Source organism: Opisthocomus hoazin, chromosome 8, assembly GCF_030867145.1.
Source record: "Opisthocomus hoazin isolate bOpiHoa1 chromosome 8, bOpiHoa1.hap1, whole genome shotgun sequence".
NCBI lineage: Eukaryota > Metazoa > Chordata > Aves > Opisthocomiformes > Opisthocomidae > Opisthocomus > Opisthocomus hoazin.
This window is the reverse complement of record NC_134421.1, coordinates 56,941,013-56,961,572: the sequence shown is the minus strand read 5'-3', so window position 1 is coordinate 56,961,572 and position 20,560 is coordinate 56,941,013. Positions and strand designations below refer to the sequence as shown.

At 45.3% G+C, this 20,560-nt stretch overlaps 1 protein-coding gene across 4 annotated transcripts in view; it reads left to right on the top strand.

Annotated features, from left to right (window-relative positions):
* Positions 1–20,560, top strand: part of LOC142362140 (GRAM domain-containing protein 4) — a 76,252-nt gene that overhangs the window by 32,999 nt on the left and 22,693 nt on the right. For all 4 annotated transcript variants that reach the window (XM_075427698.1, XM_075427697.1, XM_075427696.1 and 1 more), the window contains exons 3-4: positions 558–678; positions 14,958–15,078. In XM_075427698.1, the coding sequence (XP_075283813.1) occupies positions 558–678; positions 14,958–15,078 (242 nt within the window). The remainder of the gene's footprint in view (positions 1–557; positions 679–14,957; positions 15,079–20,560) is intronic.

Sequence of the window (20,560 nt, the reverse complement as noted above, 5' to 3'; positions counted from 1 at the left end):
TGTACTGGAGGTGGGGGAGTGGCGGTCCCTGCACTGGTCTTCCTTACAGAGGGACCACGCTCCTCGGAATTACACACCCATAAATGGATATTAAAATATACAATATGTGTTTTGTAATAACTCGGTGAGTATCTGGAAAAGTACTCCTTTTGCTAGCTTCACAGCCTTGTATGTAAAGTACGTTGCATTAACCATTCATGGAATGGGAAGAGGAGGGGGACAGTATAAATACGCCTTTTAAATAAGCAGAATAAAGGCTAAATGATGATGCATCAGAACTGGTAAGAAGGAGAAAAAAAAAAAAAATCTTTGTTTTCAGTAACGCCCTGAGGTCTCCAGAAGTGCATTTTGTAAACTCAAGTGGGAGAGATGCTGTGCATTTGATTAGCTCTCACTCATTTTGGTAGTTTAACGCTGAATAAGAGGTGTGCAGAGCTGTTGGTACTTGCATGTTTCTCACGTGACTGTTTCTTTACTGCCCCAGAAGTAAGTTGATGTCTTTAAATGGCAAAAGAAAAGTGCCTCGGAGCTGTCAGTGTGTTCTGGCTTTCTTGTAGGCTGGTCCAGGGAGCATCATCATGGCTTCAGGAGTCCAGGATTTTAACAGAACGGAATCTGACAGACTGAATGAAATCAAAGGTCACCTGGAAATAGCCTTACTGGAAAAACACTTTTTACGTAAGTATAAAGTTAACGCTCTGTGGAAGGGAATGGCTTAAGCCTGCTGAAATAAGGCTTCTCTAAACTGCCAAAGTTGGCCTCAGAATTTTGAGGTGGGCTTGCTGCACGGGTAGCTTGTGGGCTGACACTTCTCTCGGAGGAACTTAAAAGCATTGGCAAGGTTTGTGGGTCACTTGGATATTTTTTTCCTCATTGCGTTCCTCAGAACATACCTGACTGTGACAAAAGCTGCTTAGTTGAAGCCTTGGTGTTGACATCTTCAGGTTATTTTAGAACTAACTGAACGTTAATGTGGTTGCAGTAGGTGTTTTTTGGCTAGTAGTAATTGGAAGAAGGAAGAGATTTCTGAAGGGATGACCAATGCATTTCCTTGGCAGCTGTATCAACAAGTAATACGTCTTAAAACACATGTCTGTTAACAGTATATGAATCACTGGCAAGTGGCCTAAGAAATACAGGTAAGAGTATGTGTCGGTTTCAAGTGGTACTTGTCTGGTTTTGTGTGTGTATACACGTATATATGAGACAAAATTGTTATTCATGGCTAGAGGCACCTGTAAGACTTCTGGGATTTTATTTCAGCAGATTTGAACTGCTGAATTGTGAGACAGGATAGTTAAAGCTGCAAAAAATGGCAGACAAGCATTCCTTTATCTTGACAAAAGTAGAGATCTCTGCAATAAATCAATGAGAATTCTTGCTCAGCTGCTTCCCCAAATGGTCATTTTAGTGGATTATTTTTGAACTTCAGAATATGAGGATTGTTTTTATGTGTTCGAAGCTTGTCAGATATTTTCTAAGGGGTAGAAATAACAAGGCTATAGACTCTATTCAGTTTATAGATTATAATCTGACAACAAGACTTGTGTTTTATCTTCATCATATTCTCAAGGAATTGGAATTAATTTTCTGGGACTTTTTTTTCATTTGGCAAGATTTCTTTGATTTTTTTTTTTTTCCTTGTGTATGAGAAGGAGGCATGATAAAGGAGACTGGGCAAGAATTTGTAGTGAGTGGTTAGCTTCCCCTGGTATCAGGACGAGGTATCATGATTGGAGTAATCATGGAGAAAAGCCAATGTCCCTCCAATCTTCAAAAAGGGCAAGAGGGAGGATCCAGGGCACTACAGGCCAGTCAGCCTTACCTCCATCCCAGGAAAAATGATGGAGCAGCTCATTCTGGAGGTCATCATCAAGCAAATGGAAGAAAAGAAGGTTATCAGGAGTAGTCAGCATGGATTCATCAAGGGGAAATCATGCCTGACCAATCTGATAGCTTTCTACGATGGCATAACCGGATGGGTAGATGAGGGGAGAGCAGTGGATGTTGTCTGCCTTGACTTCAGCAACGCTTTCAACACTGTTTCTCATAACATCGTCCTAGGGAAGCTCAGGAAGTGTGGGCTGGATGAGTGGTCAGTGAGGTGGATTGAGAAGTGGCTGAATGGCAGAACTCAGAGGGTTGTCGTCAGCGGCGCTGAGTCTAGTTGGAGGCCGGTAACTAGTGGTGTCCCCCAGGGGTCAGTACTGGGCCCAGCCTTGTTCAACTTCTTCATCAACGACCTGGATGAAGAGTTAGAGTGCACCCTCAGCAAGTTTGCTGAGGACACCAAACTGGGAGGAGTGGTGGATACACCGGAAGGCTGTGCTGCCATTCAGTGAGACCTGGACAGGCTGCTGCAGAGTTGGGCAGAGAGAAACCTGATGAGGTTCAACAAGGGCAAGTGCAGGGTCCTGCACCTGGGGAGGAACAGCCCCATGCATCAGTACAGGCTTGGGGTGGACCTGCTGGAGAGCAGCTCTGCGGAGAGGGACCTGGGTATCCTGGTGGACAACGAGTTAACCATGAGGCAGCAGTGTGTCCTGGCTGCCAAGAAGGCCAGTGGGATCCTGGGGTGCATCAAGAAGAGTGTGGGCAGCAGGTCGAGGGAGGTTCTCCTCCCCCCCTACTCAGCCGTACTGAGGCCTCATCTGGAGTACTGTGTCCAGTTCTGGGCTCCCCAGTTTAAGAAAGACGAGGAGCTGCTGGAGAGAGTCTAGTGGAGGACTACGAGGATGGTGAGGGGACTGGAGCATGTCCCCTACGAGGAGAGGCTGAGGGAGCTGGGCTTGTTTAGCGTGAAGAAGAGAAGGCTGAGAGGGGACCTTATCAATGCTTATAAATGTCTTAAGGGTGGGTGTCAAGAGGATGGGGCCAAGCTCTTTTCAGTGGTGCCCAGCGACAGGACAAGGGGCAACGGGCACAAACTGAAGCATAGGAAGCTCCGTCTGAACATGAGGAAGAACTTCTTCCCTCTGAGGGTGACGGAGCACTGGAACAGGGTGCCCAGGAAGGTTGTGGAGTCTCCTTCTCTTCAAGACCCGCCTGGACACAGTCCTCTACAGCCTGCTGTAGGTGACCCTGCTTCGGCAGGGGGGTTGGACTAGATGACCCCCAGAGGTCCCTTCCAACCCCTGCTATTCTATGATTCTGTGATTCCCAGAGGCTTCCATGGCTGGTGAATCCATTCTCAGTCGTTAGTTTGTGCTTACAGTGACTACATGGGGCAGACATTGTTGTGAATATTTGTGAATATTTTTACTCTCCAGGTTCTTGCTGTAGTTTGAAAACGTTCTGATCAACTGTGTTACTGCTTTTAGCTGAATCTTCTTCCTTTGCACAGACCTTTGTAGCGAACTCCCAGGTAAAGGGTAACGAAGCTCCCCCTTGCATGTGAAGTTGGAGCAGATGGCTGGAGGTTGAAGGCTGACAGGGCGGTTCAGCTGAGTGGTGTGTGTTGGTCCTGGGAGTCTCCAGCCCTTATTGCTAGGCCAAGAGCTCTTCACCGAAGCCCAAGGTTTGCTGTAGCTGCAGTTAGAGTGTTCTCCGGGCAAGCTGGTTGTAACTCTGTACATAAAAACAAGAGAAAGAATGATAAACTGGTAGGGAAATAAGCGCAGTAAAGCATACCCCTTATTCTCCCTACACCCCATTCAAAATTTTGGGCTGAAATCTGTAACTACGTTTGTCAGCTGAAGTAGGAGCTTGCTTTTTGGATACAGTTCCTGTATTCTTCTGTTTTCTTCCTCCTTCTCTTTGAGTTTTTTTTTTTGTTTTTTAATACTAGAAATGCTTCATTATTATTTTGCCTTCCCAAAAGTGGAGTGATAGTGAGCAGAAGAAACATTCTTGAAATGCGCAGTTTGTTTACTTTAATTTGCCCTTGGAAGAAAGCCTGATTATTATTTTTTTGAATCCTGTTGCTGCAATAGGTGTTTTTTAAGAAGGCAAGCCACTCAGCTGTATTTGCATACTATTTTAATCGTGGCATTCCTTAAGGACACCTTGCTGTAATTGTAGTTTTACATAAACTGTCTGCCACTTCCTCTTACTCCATGTCCTCCAGCTAGGTGTGCGAAAATCAAACCGACTGCTAGTATGTGGGGGAAGTATTTAAGCTTCCATGCATTTGCTTTATAATGTGTTGGGCTTAGAATCGCTATCAGCCTGATCCTGTGACTTTATTTTTGCCTCTTCCATGCCTCTTATTCGTATAGGTGTGTTATTAGCCAGGAGGTTTAAAGAGGAGAGATTTCCTCCCAGCTATACGTTGTGTGTAATGTACGCATACACAGCAGAGCTACAAGGCAGTGTGGGTTTGTGTTTGCAAGTGCCTGGCTAACAGAATAGCAAACTGTTAGTCTTCTCTCAACTCCGTTCAGCCATTAGTAGGCACAAGTAGAAGGTGCGGTTTGGCTCAGCAGTGTTTTCAGTGAAGCACATCCCAAAGCTAACTGTGGCCTCTACAAGCTGCAGAGGAAATCCGGAGCAAGTAGTTACTGCAGAGAAATGGTTGTCAGTAACGGGAGAATGTCTTCGTCTGAGACACCGGATGAATCTCCTCCCTAGCGAAGAGATAATCGAAACATCCCGAGAGGTGAAGATGGAGAGGCACTGCTTAGCGTGTTGCAAAGCTGTAAATGCAAATAAAATGTGACTGGAAATGCAAGGGGTTTAAGCTGCAGACTGACAGGAGGATGAGGCACGCGGAGGAAGAAAGGATCTGGGATAATGACGTCTTAAGCAAGGGAGGGATCAGATGGCTCTTCCGGCCAGAAGGGCTAAAGTTGCTTTTCCTGTCTGTGCGGGAATGGTCTTAATCTCTGTAATCTAATGGCTCGTTCTGAGCCGTGGTACAGGAATGCTGAAAATATTCGATGCGTGTTGGGTCTGGTGAGACTGCGGTATCAGGGTGGGTTCGTGCTGAACGAAAAGCGCGGAGAGCTCGGTCTGCTGGACCTCCAAATGCACGAGGGTGGGTAAAGCTTCATCTTGGGGCTGTTGCCGTCAGAACCATCCATTGCTAAAGGACTTGGAGTATTACCGTAACCTTGATTTGAATGTGTGTGAACACTGCCTTGGTGCTGGCTGAGGGTTCAAGTGTGGAAGGCAGCTGCTGCACTGGGGCATCTAGATTAACATGCTAAGGTTAGCAGTGGTTTTAGTGCTTCCATTTCGAAACCTAGTTGTATGTAAACAAGGAATAAAAACGTGCTTGCTGTTCTTGCATTTGAAAGAGAAAAAGGTAGGCAATATCTTCTGGGGTTTGCACCTCATTAAGCTACACGTCCTGCTTTTCTTCCCATTACTGTTTGTGCCTGCTTGTGGAGGACAGTTTTGCAGATGTCAGCACTCTGGTCCCGGTGCTGCAAGGTGCTTTGTAAGCATGCGTGCGTCCCATGGTTTACGTGAAGTATTAGCTAGTTCTCAGTCAAGGATGCTCAAGCTTTTCGCAATGCTAACGTGAGCAGCCTCGGGGAAGAGGAGTCGGTGGTAGCAGCAGCTAAGAGTAAACGAACCGGGTGGCTGTTAGGGAAGAGGGTTAGTCATGAACTGGTACATCGAAGAAACACCATGCGTGGATGAAGAACTTTAGGAGGAAATAAAGTCCTCTGCCACAAGGGTTTTGCATTCCACTCTGTACAGCAGACTGTGGCAGGAGTCTCTAGGGGCTTGCAGAACTGCTGGGTTTGGTTAGGATTTTATCGCAGCATTACAAAAGAAGTCAGGATTATGCTTCTTTGCCATTGATATTTCTGTTCCCCCACATTCTTTATTCTCATGTGCCTTTTTAAAGCGTGTGTGCAACTAACTCCACAGTGTTTTCTCTGGCTTCTGCTTTTTGGTGTAAATGACCTGAGGATTCTTTGTAAGAAGAGCAACCCGGCAGAATACAGACCTCATGAAAGTAGAGCTCTAGAAAGCCATACATGGTCCTCAGGCAAATCTGGCATGTTAGCAGGTGGTAAACATTAGAGGCGAAGCTTGTGGTGCTGGTGATGACCAGCAAAAGACCTGCACTACAAAGTCCTGTTCTGTACAGAAATGCTAATACCTCCTCAAACAGCCTTCATAATCGTATGCAACAAATTAACTATGAAACTGCGTCAGAGTCCAATTACCAACTGTGTCAGAACACCCTAGGTGTAATTTCTCCTGACGTGAGGGTCAAACACCTGCAGCAGCAGAGCTGGAGAAGAGCAGAGGAATAGTTTCACTGCATTGGTTTTGCTGTCTTCTTACTGACCCGGCAGGCTTGTGATCAGCAATTCTGAAGCAGGGTTGATTTGTGTAGCAGACAAAGACTCTGGTAAGAGAGTAAGTAGCTGCCTTGTCTGTCTGAGGCACCAGCTCCCAGCTGTGGGTCGTAGTAGCCATTCCTTGCTAGATGGTCAACCCTGGCCAAGGGATCCTGGCGATGCAGCGTGGGCTGCTGAAGCCTGCTGGAGGCTGCTGTGGCAGTGGAGTTTGCCCTGGGCGTCTCGCACCCTTTGCTCTTCTCCCTACGCCTCCTTTCTTTCAGCTTAAAGTCCTGGCCTCCCAGACACGAACAGGGGGCTTCTGGGAGATCTGCACAGGTCCCTCGCCCTTGTGGACTGCCTCGGATGAGGACTGTGGTTTACGTGTGGTGACCAATGGGGAGACTTCTTGAATGTTCTCCCTGGGAACGCAGAGAAGCTGCAGGAGAAAGATGTGAGCCGAGGCTTTGCTGCAGAGTTGTCTGTTCAGCAGAGCTGCTCTCCCTTGCGTTGTATTAACAAATTTGTTCAGAAGTTTTTCTCGCTCTGCGTTCTGACTGAGAAGCTTCTTGTAAAGGTAGGGAAAGTTCATTAAGAGGTGTAGGAAAGGTTTTGCTTACACCCAGAGACGCTTGCATGATGCGCCATGTATACTGAGTTCATGTGTAGCCTTCCTGGACAAAGAAAACCCTCCAAAGCTCTGGCTCAGTTTTCCTGGAAACGTTGCTGGAAGAGGCAATCATGAGCAGGTTAGGGCACTTGTCTGAGGTTTAGAAGGCCTCAGTATGGACGGAGGAGGGTTCAGACCTCCATTTCTCACCTGCAAGGACTCTGCTCTGACTGGTGCAGGATGAGTTGTGCTCTTGCTCGCTCCCAACTTGGCTTCCAAGAGCACAAGCTTCCCGAGACGAGGGGAGAGGGAGAGGGTGGGACCCCAGCCCAGTGCGGCAGCAGGCTGGAGGCCTGGGCTGTCCTTGTCCCGGGCCTGGCTCGTGCCATCTGCCCTCAAGGCTGGGCGACAAGTGTGAATGGTGGCGGCGTGAAGATGCCGGGATGCTGGCGGGCCCAGCCCCGGAGGATGACGTGCTGTCACGCCGCCTGTTCGTGGGGCTGGTTAACCCTAGTGCAGCACCGCGCCGACAGAAATGTGTTGCTTCAGCTCCTCCGCCGGCTCCAGCAGACGCTGCCAACGCCTGGTGTTACGTAGGTGGGCTGTGCGCTTGCTCCTGCCTTTTTTTGGGTGCCCAGCTTGGCTTCATGAATCGTGGAGTGAGCGTGAAGGCTGAGGCAGGGCAGCGGTCAGCACTGCTGTGCCTGTCCCTGCTGTGTAACCGCGACGGAGATTTCGGGAGCCCCGTGTGGATCCTGCCCTTCCTGGCTGTGTAACGTGAAAGCCTTGCTGGAAGAGCCTGCTGCTGTTCCCGAGCCAGGCGTTGGAATGTTTATAGCCTGTTTCACTCCTGGCAAAACCAGGGAGTGAAAACAGTTCCTGCAATAGTGACAACATTTTTGCAGTTCCCTTCATTTTAGATGGATTCTGCAACTCTTCTGAAATTTCTGAAAATTCATAGAGCAGCAGTACTTTTTGTTACTGTTTTGCTGGCAAAAGTGTATCTGGCGATAGAAGTGATGTTTTGAGAAGGGGATCTGTCTCAGTAAGTTATTAATTTTTTAAGATGGTTCCGATATTTTCGGGAAACTTAATTTAAAATCCTTCTGTAATGAAGGGGAAATGATCCTGTGTCTGTTACAACACTATAAAGCTTCCCTGAAAACAGTACATGTAAGTGTAAAGTTACTAATTGGTTGTTAGCGTAACTATTTTGTACGTACCAGAGTAACTGCATCTTAATTGTTTCTAACCTCACTCACGTGAAGTGGGACATGGCAAGAATGGTGAGGGAGGAGACTAGGCCAGTTTGCATAGAAGAAGATCTTGTCAGATACGATGTGCTTTGTACATCAGTCTCCCTCACCACAGGAAACAGAAGAACACTTCACGTGAACCTCTGCGGTTGAGGTGAGGAAAATAGTACCAGGGGAATGCTAATGCCAGTGAGAAGCAGGATGATGGTTCAGACTTTCCTACCCACGCAGGGAGAGCCCGTGCTGCTCCCCACGCTGTAGGTGTATGCAGAGAGACGCAGAAGTTGGTCCTCAACAGCAATGCTTATTGACAGTACTGCAGCAGGAGCTCTGCCCTTGAGAGAGCGAAGAGAGGCACAACAGACTGATGGAAACAAAAAAAAGTAAAAAGAGGGATTGTTTAACCACCAAACAAGGATTGTGTAAATGCCAGACCTGTGTTAGGGGTTGTTTAAGGCAAATTGGCATGGCTGGTATTTTTATAGTAGGAAGGAGTTTCTAAAACTGTGATCAGATAACGCTACAGTCCAGCTGCGTTTCCCACCCGCTTCCCACTGTAGCTTCTGTCTGTTGGCTCAGGTGACTCTCCAGACCACTCGTTGTCCAGCTCTGGAAGAGTTATGAAGAACAAGAAGGCTGGTATCCGTTTCGGAAGCGACCACCTAACCACACAAGACAAAGGAAGGGTTAGACGGCCAACCTGGAGTTTGGGGCTTGAAAAGGGAGGTTTTTAAGTTCTTCCTTCTTAAAATGCTAAGAGTAGTCCTCCTGAGCGGGTGAGCTTTGTGCTTCCCAGGTGAAGCGTCGACGTCCAGGCATGAACGAGGACATGAACTTAAGAGGTGTCTTCAAGAAAAAAGGACAGCTAATAAAGTGGAGCGGCTAGAGTGATGGCTTAGACAAGCCCCTTTCTTTCCCAAGCATCTGGCATGCAAAGTAGTAGAATGTCTTGCAGTGTCTGGGATCAAAGGCTAATGTTTTATCTGAAGTCTTTCGAACAGATTTGTGCAGTCTTTGGCAGTCTCTGTGGGTCTCAGGTCACCGGTGGAAAGGACATAAGACCTGAAGAAGAGTAGTCCTGGATTAGAACAGGAGAGCCGTGGATTAGAAGAAGAACAGGTAACAAAGAGTACGCAATTAAGGTGTATCCAGTTATAGCTATGAATTGTGAACTTGTATCCAGAGGAGAATATGAATTACAGAATAACTGTACACAGGAGAAAAAACAGGTTAGAGATTTCTGTTGTGGGTCCTTCCTCCACTACTGCTTGTTGGTCAGACCATGGTCTTTGCATGTCTTTGCTTTAGCAGAAGTGGTGTAGCTGTCCCATGTCTTTCACAGCAGGCTGTCCTTTGCTGCTGGTGTCTACAATTAAGACTAAAAGCTCTTCAGTGTCTATGATGATGAAGATAGACATGTTTTCAGACTCTAACATCTTGTTAGTAATGTCATATGGTTGGTTTACTTGGGACAAACTTACAATAATAATTGCTTTCTGTGGGAGTTGGGAGTCTGGCAAGGGTAGAAGCTGCCTGCGCTGGAGATAACTTCCGGTGCCTGGCGCTGTCAGTGCTGCTGGCGAGATCCAGTCTGACGGTCTGTGGTTGGGATTTAGGGCGTTTGGTACCAATGAAACAACACACTTGAACTCTGGTGATGTTCAAAGGGTTGAAGGGAGCCATAATTAGAGAAGGGTTATTTCTGTCTTGTTAGGCACTGGTGTTTCCCCATGTAAATATGACAGGGTGCACGTACGCTTTTTGGCATTTCTAGTTTTTAACTTGGTCTCCTTAGAGGTAACACTGAACTGATTTGGTAGCTAGGAACAGTGGTCTGCAGTCTCTAGCTGTGCCCCCTGAAAGAAATTTTTGGTCACTTTGTCGCAGAGGGGGATTTTGCAGCGTACCTGTAGGCCTATGAAGCAATAGTATTATGTAAAACAGCTACCAGGAGACTCCGTAATCCACCTCCAATCCCCACATTAAGGGAAACATCCGCTTTACTGCACATGCGGTATGGAATTAGAAACCCAACCTGCTGCCACGCCTTCCCAGCCTGATGTACCATCCTTCTGTTCCAAATACCGCTCAGGTTCTGTTCAGTCTCACCTGAACTGAATACTTTAGTATTGAAGAGCTTTTTCTCAAAACATTTCTTAAAAGCTTGTGTATTCTGAGGAGCAAATTGAGATTTTTCAGTTGCTCTAGCGGCTGATGCAACCAAACACGCGGTAGCTTGTCTTTTAGCAGTTACATGAAATCAGCTAAACTTTTTGAAATGTTCGGTCTTCAAATTTAAATGGCCAAATCCTTAGAATTCAGGTGTGATAGTTATGTTATACCTAATAGAGGGTAAAAAGATGTAGAAAAAATGAAATGGATAATTTTTTTGTAACCCATGAGATGCGTCGCTGTTGATGGTCTTTCCCTATGGGGTCAATTCTCCTAGGTTTGCAGGGCGATAATATGCAGGTTAACGTAACTGAAACACTGTTACTGCCTTGTCTCACAGACTGCTAAGGCTCATTTTTAAAAGTGCAATGTCATCCAGATATTGTGCTGCTTTTCTGTACAAGTTGACTTTGCTGGAGAGGTTTTAAAGCAGTTTTTCAGGGTCACACGTGCTGTCACGACCTAAAGGGTTACCAAGCCTGCAAGTGTGTAGAGATTGTGACTGTAGGTTGGTAGGATTCTGTAATACACAAGGACACAGAGGCCTTTTACTCTAAGTTTCTCTACTTTATTACAGGTTGCCACAAACATCACCACCGGCAACTGTACCTATGATTGATAAAGCAAATATATGTATGAATGGGAAAAAGAAATATATAAAGCCATTACAAATTATTGGCAACAACCAAGTGGGTGTATGTATACTATTACAAGTTACTATAAAGTTATGACTAGTGAAGTAACCTTATCAGTAATATTGCAGCAGATGTAATTATGACAGATTACTTATATGCACATACACATATGTTTACACTAATACCAGTGTCAAGCTCATTGCACAGATCTCTGAATGGGCCAGACCATCCCAGAGGGAAGGACAAATCAAAACCTCCCCCGTGAGGGTCCAAGAGCCCTAAGAAACTTTGTGTGGAGAGCTCAGCCTATTTGGGAAAGGAAAGGTACATGCAGCACGGGAAGTTCTTGGAAAGAGAAGCTCCATTTTGGGTAGAAATTAAGTAATTCTTATATGATAGAGACATAAGGAGGTGTAGGGCACCACCACTTCAAGCAGTGAATAGGTGCTGTTTCTTTCGATTTTTCACCTGGAATAGGTGATAGATGTTGAGGTTTTCTTTTCTCTAAGGTCAGTTTTTATTTTTCCAGACCGTTTTCCTGTTCTTGCAGATAGAACAGCCAATGCCAGTTACTAATTCTTACTTTCTCAGGATGTTTTCCCCTTTTTCCAGACTGTTTTTCACCTTTTCAGATGGTAAGTTGCTGCTACAGTTCCTTGTTTTTTGCGCTTGTCAATGGTATCTCAGGATGTCTCTGGTTTCTAGGTATCCAGCTGCGTACTTCTGAGAGGCCAGTTGCTCTTCTCAAGGATGCTTCTGGTTCCCAGGCCTAGTTCCCAGGCTGGCTGGCATTTTCTGTGTCAGTATTTCAGCAGACATTTTCTTCTGTTCAGCATTTTCCCCTGATAGCCAGGTCACCTTTATGGCTGCTCGCATCGCCTACATGTCCAGTTAAGACACGCGCTGAGGCGCTTGTAGTATTGTAGTGTTTCTTGCCCAGCAGGAGATAGGAAGCTGAGATTGATGTGCCTGGGAGGGAAATTATGGGAGCTGATTGATCTTGGACGCGAAGCTTGACCTTTTGTGTTTTACCCTTTTGTGTGTGTGTGTAGGGGGGAAGGTGTTTGAATTTTGATTGTCTGAAGATGAAATCCAAGGAGCACTCCGTTCTCGTCATCAAGGAGGATACTAATCTCTAAAGCTCAGTACTAGATGCCATGGTAGATGAAACTTCCGGGGTGAAATGTTCTTCCGGGTTCTTCACAAGGGTCCATGACCTCTGTGTTTTGTAGCCATCTTCACCCGTTCTGTAGGAAGGCATTGGAATAGGCTGCCCAGGCAGGTGGTAAACATCCCTGAAGGTGTTTAAAAAACGTGTAGATGTGGCACTTCAGTATATGGTTTAGTAGGAATGGTGGTGTTGGGTGGATGGTTGGACTCGATGATCTTAGCGGTCATTTTCCAACCTATGATTCTATAAGAGCCGTTGGGGCTAGAGAAATGTCCTCTGTATGTTCAGTTCAGCTTGGCCAAATTGTAGATTATTTCAGGGGAGATAGTAAGGAAGAACACATCTTCTTTTTTTTTCTTTTTTTTTCTTTATTTTTCCTTTTTTTTTTGGTTTTTTTTTTCCCCTCTGTGGTTTCTGTTGCTTCGCAAACATAAGTATTTAACTAACCAGACATGGAGGTTTTACAATGCCAGACCACACTGCTGCCAACGTAGCAACAAACACTGCTTGAAAGAGTTGGAGGGGCCAGAGCAGCCAAACTGGGGTGAATTTAAATTGCAAAGTCATGTACTTGAAAGTTAGGAAATGCTGTGAAATGTGAAGCTGTGACAATCCTTAATGATGTATTTTTTGTTTTGGTTTATGGGAGTTCTACGTTGTCCATTGTGTACCCTTTAACTCTGCCTCTTTGCGTAAAGAAATTCTGCATCTCTGGCACTGCCTGTTCTCCTAGAGGTCAAGTTCCTGGGGGGGGTTGTTTTGTTTTTAATAGAACAAGATGTAGCGCAGTCAGAACAACTGGGATTAAGGAGACTGGAAGATCTGAGTAGCCTTTCAAGGGCATTGAGGTTAATTTACACTACTTGCGGTTTTCTTATGTACACACAATGCATAGTCACTTCCTCTTTAAAAAAAACCACAAGTGCTTAATGAAGAACTTTTTGCTTTTCACGGTCTTGAGAAGATAACATCCCTATCAGGCTTTGGAACTTTTTGTGATATCTTCATGATATTGCCCAAGCTCCAGTGCATTTGAAGTGCGACAGATGTTTCCCCTCAGCTGTGTGCGTGCTCTTGTTCTGGAACAAGGCGAGCCCTGTGAAAGTAGGGTAAGCTAATTACAAACGTAGTTTTCTTGTATTTAAAATTCCTTGTGGACACATAATGAGGAACAGCTCCATGTGTAGGTAAGCCCTTCTGTCTGTATCTTTCCAGTTATTTACAGGAGAGACAATACCTGCTCCAACAGTGAAAGTTCCGTACCCTCGGGAATAAATGTCAGTTTTAGTTGCTGGAGGATAACTTGGTTTCTGTGCTCCAACTCTTCTTTCTGGGGTTGCTACCAAAGCATCAGTGGGGAGATGACAGCACTCCTTTCAGTTTGGTGGAGTTCAGCCTGTAGCCTCACGGTGGAAGCCGTCATGTTGTACTGTCCTCTCGATTCGTGTATCTCTTGCCTGTCGCTCCTGATGCTGTGCTCTAAACCTCTTAGTGCTGCGGAAATACAGATAATCTACCAGCACCTAACCTACAGAGCGGATAAAATGATGGGAGACACCACACAAGGGCCTCCTGCAGAGGGGCTGGAGTTTGTCTGTTCTTCTGAATATTTGCACAAGGGCTTCAGACCTTCTCAAAACACATAACGATTGGAGTCGGAGAGGCTCAGCTATCAAAATTATCTGATTATCAAAGATTTGCAAGGCAATATGAGAAAAGAAACGGAAGAGGTTGCTGAAGGGTGGAACACAATATACAAATCTTGTAAAATGACATGAAGTCTGAACCCCTGTGTCTGTGTAGGTAGTGGAATTAGCAAGTATTTTCTGCTCTGGTTTGCTTTAAGCTTGAAATACACCTGCTATTCTATTATTTATTGTCGAGACTGAGCTTAAAAAACAGGCCAGAGACCAAAATGCGGAGTAATCTTATTGTTTAACAAAAAGAAAAAAAGAGAGAGAGAGATTCCCGATCTTCTTTGTATCGTGTCTCTTGTATACCTGTCTTGGAAAAGTGATCAGTGATAGTGACCCCGTTGTAGCTCAAGAGTAAAATAAGGTCATGAACAAGGATACTGCCAGTGAGAAAAAAGCAAGGCTAGTTAGCCACATAAAAGCCTTAGGCATAGCTGATACTAAGTTCTCATGAAAAAATTTGTGAGTGTATATGTGTTTGTGTGACTAAGTGTATGTGTGTGTATGCGTATATATATTTATACATAAATTATGACATGGAAGGTAGTAGGACACACTGTAATCTCTGAAAAGGGTAAAAATCTGAACTTAGTTCCTTGTCTCATAACCCCTTCTTGAAACTGTGAGATACTCTGGTCCATGATGGGGCCATCCGGCATATAAAAATACAGGGGTACCAGAAACTGATGGATAGAGGGTTATGTGGCAGCATATAACTTTATGTGAATATAAGTTTGGGGTTTTTTTCCTACCCATAGACATGGGAGAAGAGAACAGACAGGTTTTTTTTTTTTCTTGTTTGACCACTGGATTTTGCAGTAGACAGCCTTTCCTGCTGATTATTTCTTTGGGGAATGAAGGGTATGTCACGTTGTATTTAGGTAAAGGTAGCTAGTACCAAGGGCTTGTTTTTGACACACTGCGCCTTGAAAATAAAACCTTGAAGTTGTTTTTCTCCTCGCTTTAATATTTGTAACTAAACATTTTCTAGATGATACAGCTGTGTACTTTTTATGAAGTCTCTCTAGCCGTTGACTACTTGTATTTTCTGGTGAATGTATTCGGTGTAGCGTAGATTAAAAAAAAACCAAAGAACACCTAATCTGTCATAACTAGTTTTAATTTTCTTATAGAAATGCTTCAGGGTAACTAAATCTTTTTGTTCTCCCTTAATTAACAGAGGAGGAGCTCCGGAAGCTGAGAGAAGACACAAATGCTGAAACCTTGAGGCAGGAGCTAGAAAAGGAGCGGCAGAGGAGATTAGAGCTAGAACAAAAAGTCACTGAAGTACTTAAAGCAAGGTAAGAGAAATATCTAAAGCAAGGTAAGATAAATATCTTCACTGTAAAGCTGAAAGCCACTTGAAATCTCTGACTGTGTCTGAGGAGTTCTGGTGAAAGCATCCATTTCCAGCCTAGGCTTTCTTAAAATCAATTAGTAGCTCCCAGAGAGAGAAGCTGTCTGTTTTCCTGTAAAAGTACATCTTGTGCACCCACGTACATCTGCATTACTTCACCATATGGAATGCCCTAGCTGCAGAGGTGTCCTGACACTTGTGTCGTTGGGCTATTCTTTGTTTCACCTTCTCTGATGCCCTCCCTCTGGGATCCCACCTACCTGGAGCTATTAGTGTGCCCTGTGTGCTATTGAATTCCAGGGCCTTCGCCATGCCATTGCATATGCTTTGCCTCTTCAAAACCTGTGTCATCTCCAGACTGCGCAGTCATTGTTACTCCTGGTCTAGCCGCAGCAAGGACATCCCAGTATCACGGCACAACCCTAAATATGTGGTAGTGACTGGAGTTTGAGCGTCTCTTGCCACTGCAATGACAAAACATGCTTCCCTATACCCCTAAGTCCTTTCAGCCTTGAGGACACCCACCTTGATGATGCAAAGCATCACATTTGATGTTGTCTCTCCTTAGTCTGCCTAGCTGCATGGACTTTAGGTCTTAAGACCGTAGCACCTGCTTGGTGGCCTTGTTGGTCTAGACCACTTGCATACGTCGCTCCCCGTGTTATCTTCCTCAGCAGTAGCTAAGATTACTTGGCTGAGCAGTAGGATCTTTGGTTCAGCATCAACTACTGTCATCAGGAGATGGTGCAGGCTGAGTTGGTAATTGCGTGCGATAGCACTGCTGGTTACTTAGAGGTGACAAGCAAGAACAAACAGGCGAAACTTTTTGCTTGGATATGAGGTTTCCCAGTGCCATACAAGCTGCTCCCATCCTGCTGCTTCTTTCTGTATTCATCCTGAGTGTGAAAATGCCTTTCTGGTCAGGCCAGCAGTCCACATCCACTGGTAGTCTGTAGCAATGGATATAGGCGCCATTTATAGGAAACATGTGAGCCTAGTTGCTTTCTGTGGTCTGTTTACCTCCTACTCCTGTAGAATCATAGAATCCTTTAGGTTGGAAAAAACCTGTAGATCATTGAGTGCAACCGTAAATCTAACACTACCGAGTCCACCACTAAAACGTGTCCCTGAGCACCACAGCTACGCATCTTTTAAATACCTCCAGGGATGGTGACTCAACCACTGCCCTGGGCAGCCTGTTCCAGCGCCTGACCACTCTTTCAGTAAAGAGATTTTTCCTAACATCCAATCTAAACCTCCCCTGATGCAACTTGAGGCTGTTCTCTCTCGTATCACTTGTCACTTGGGAGAAGAGACCAACACCCACCTCTCTACAACCACCTTTCAGGTAGTTGTAGAGAGCAATAAGGACTCCCCTCAGGTTCTTCTTCTCCGGACTAAACAAGCCCAGTTTCCTCAGCTGCTCCTCATACGCACCCACAAACACTGTATTTGCTGTGTTACTCCCCGTGCTGAGAGTGTTGGCTATCTTGGTAACAGCGGCACAAAGCAATGAGTACTGTTTTCTGCTGTTGGTGGATAAAACGGAGGCTTCAGGCGACTTTCTTGTCTGTGACTCGCTGCCTTGAAGAAGCTGCTTGAGATGCAAATTCCACATGTTTGTCTTTAGCGCTGGCACAGGGCTTTAGGCTTTCTCCCGAGAGCAGAGTGCCTGGGCTCTAGGTCACACACAGAAAACGGGGAGAGTGATCCCGTCATTGCTGGGAGTCCTGGAGAAGGATGAGGAGCCATCTTCCTCTGCAGGAAGGTACCCATCACCCTGCCCTGTTTCAGAGTAATGAGGATGGCCCAGGGTCTGAAGGGCCCACTGCAGCCTGTGAGTGCTTGCGGTTTACAGAGATACGAGGTATGCCATTGGTTTTTCCTTAACTTGTGCTCCGTTGTGTGAAATTCTTCTTCGCTGTTTGTTATCTTTTTGCACTTCACTGTAGACATTTTAAAATACTTTTATTAGGATACAGGCAAAGTGTTGGCTGACACAATCAAATATGTAATGGGCCACATTTACACCTGGGGGAAACGTGATTTTGTTAAGCAAAGTAACCACGGAAGGCTGCCTCTGCTTACGTCAACAAAACCAAATTTGCCCTGCTTCTCAGGTAATTTTTCATACAAGCTTTAAATAGATACGCATATGTTTGCATATACTCTTCTTTTTGCTTATTCTATAAGCAAAGTTCTGTGAACTACTAATGAAAAACAAACCATGCTGTAGTGTAAGAAGGAAGAAATTGTTTTAATAGTTGCAGTATTCAAAAGTATTTGTGAAGTAGATCAATACATGTAGCTATATAAATATGTGCTGCAAAGTGTTCAGCAAGGAGAAAACAGTGAGCTAACAATGCAGATTTTTTTTTGATTTTTTTTTTTTAGTGGAGAACATGGGTTTCTTTCATTGACTGGTTTGGAGGGAGGAGTGAAGAGGATGCTTAGTGGTTTAATTTGTCATGGTGTTCGTTGTCTATATAGCTGAGTATTCAGCAGCATGGTGGCCTCAGCTGAAGTTGTGCGTAGACGCACTTTGGGACTGCACAGCGTTTGGTACAACAGCTGAAGCTTACGACATTTTGCTGGATGGAACAATGCATAAATAATTTGGAATAGTCTGTGTGAGCAAGGCTTTAGTGTAACTTGTGGGCTTATTGCTGCCTTATTTTACAAATTGTGAGCTAGCTCCATCACTCAGGGAAAAAAAAAAAAAACCCAACAAAAAAAACCCAAACCAAAAAAAGCAGCTTTGCAACAACACCTACCAACAAGCTGTGGCTTATGCAAACCTTTTTATTAGTATCATTGTGAGCTATTTTTAAGAGGAGAAAATAGACAATGTTTCTGCATAAGGCACTATTCCTTCTGTACCCCTTACCTTGGTTAACTCTTCCGGGCCTCTTGTTACATGACGTCATTTTCCACACGTGATGTTTTGGGTATGGCTGACTTTGTGGTTGAGAAGGTGCCTCGGCATGCGATTGCTCTGGAGGCCGGAAGCGTCCCCTTCTGAAGGATCCCATCAGGCTGGGACACCACGCAGGTAGCAAGAACCTGAGACCTGGGTCAAAAGTTCCTTGCTCAGCTGCCGTGCCGTGCTGGGATTGCTGACATGCGTGGTGGCTGACATACCCAGCTGGCTGAACTTCACGCGCGTCTGTTTTTAAATTAGTAGATTTGGTGACAGGCTGCTGCTGGTAAAGGAGCTCCTGTCAAGACTGTATTTATTTTTTTTTTTCCTGCCCATGAACTTTTAGGTCTTGTGCAACTTTGGGCTGATGATTATTTCTTCATCAACCTTTCGTTTCTGAAGCTACCAATTTAGGACGCTAGCCATGTAAAATGTGGGAGTATCTAGTGAGGAGGACAAAGCCTTCTGAAATGTTTGGTGTATTTTAATGGGAAGGAGATGCAAAACATAAGAAAATGTTCTAACTCAGTTTTGTGCAGCTCCTCAGGCTAAGAAGCCATGCATAATTCGAATGATTAGTCTTTAAACTAGGCTGTGAAAAGATCTCTTTTATGCTTATTTTTGCATTTCTGAGGTTGTAAGGTGCTTTTGATGGAAGTGCGTACACATTCATGTTGTTTTGAGCAGTAAGAAAGATGTGACAGCCTTGACTGCCTTCCACAACAGCTGTCCAAAGAATGATGATGGGTTGCTTTTGAGCTCGGTACTCAGAATCAGCCTGTAGGAAAGTTGCTTTTAACACGTCGGAGAAAATCCCAGCAGCGACTGGCCCTGTTGTGTGCAGCAAGTCCGGTCTTCACGCAGTTGTTGGGGAGAGCGTTGGTTCACACACACGTCAGCTTGCAGCTGTGTTCAAGGCCAAGTACGCACAAACCAAAGATGTTTGGTTAAAGTAAATGGCCTTCAGTGTCAAGGCTCCTGTAACTTTTGTGTCGTACTTGCAGCTACAGAAATAATCCTTTGGCACTATTCTGTGGGGCAGCATCAAGTGGATGCTGCATCGGTGTGTGCTGGTCACTTTTGAATGCTACATGTCTGCTGGTCGTGAGCAGCTCTAGCAGTTGTGCTCCCTGTCTGCAGTATATATTTAAAATATAAAAGTAAAAATTGGCACCTTTGTGTTTGTCTTCTCCATTGGCTGTAGTTGCTCTTACCTGTTTTAAATGGGTGCAACCCCTAGCTGGATAAGCATGACCTAGCCTCGGGTGGTGGATCTTTTGGCATTACCAATCACACCCCTTTTTCTGTGTGAAAAGCGTGGTCCTAGAGGAGTTCATGCAGCTTGTTTTCTTTGGTGCAGGCTGCAGTTAGGAAACCTGCATAGAAATGCAGCGTTTTGCGTTGTTCTGGGGACGACTTAAGTTTTCCAGCCTTGTAACTGATGTCTGGCATGAAGTGTGGTTCAGAAGCTGTAAGGAAAGAGAATTGCTCCACTCTGTCAGTGGTCTTGGTGTGCTGGCTAGTTCAACATGACCTGATTTTGGGATTGAGCTTCCCGGTGGGTGTGCAAGCCTAAACAAGGAGTCCTGAGCTTCCTGGCCCAAATGTGTCTGAAGTGGCTAATTATAACCTGATTCACAGGTGCAGTAATGCGCTGTCATTAACCTGATGATTCGTAAAGGTCAGGTTCTTCACAGGGAAGGAGTAAGAGGCAGATGGCAAGTAAGCCATTGCCAAGAAAACGAAAAGAAAAAGCGCCAAGAAAATGAAACGAAAAAGCACCAAGAAGGGTCAAAGCCAAACCGTCACGTGCTCCTGATGGAGCCCAGTGACACTGCTATCCAGAACGGCTTCTTGAGGAGATTTTTTTTGTTTGTTTTTTTTTTTTTTTTTGGCAAGACGCGTGGGGAGTGATGACGCTGTGCTGCTTGTGAAAATATATCCCAGCGTGTCAAAGGAAGACCCAGCCCGACGGCTGAGGACTGCTGGGATCCCACCTCGGCTCTGTTGCTGGAGCCGTTCAGGTGTGACACCTCCCCAGTGCCATGGCACGGCTGGAGCGGGTTGAGCAACCGGCTCCTGCCTGTGGGAACCTGCTTGGGAATGACTACACCCTTCCTTCCAGAATGTGTCTTCAGCTTCAGTGAAACATGGTGGCAGTGACCGACGGTGGATGCAAATGCCCGCCTCTGTGGTGGAACAGTCTGATGTGCTGATAGAGGAAAACAGGGCACTGCTGTATAATAGTTTGTGCAAGTTTGACCACGTTAATTGCTCCCTGTCTTTAGAGAGACAGAGCTGGAAGTGGAGGAGATGCAAGGGTGTGTAGGGGAAAGAGTAAGGAGAGGAGGAGGTTTTGGGTGGGGAACCTGTGGTTTGTATACAAAATGAGGAAAACCAACACAGAAACCAAAGTTAAAGGTTAGCTAGAACAAAGAAACTGGTGGAATTTCAGGTGGCTTTTGAAACGAAGACTTGCTGCAAATACAGAAGGCACGTGGAAAAG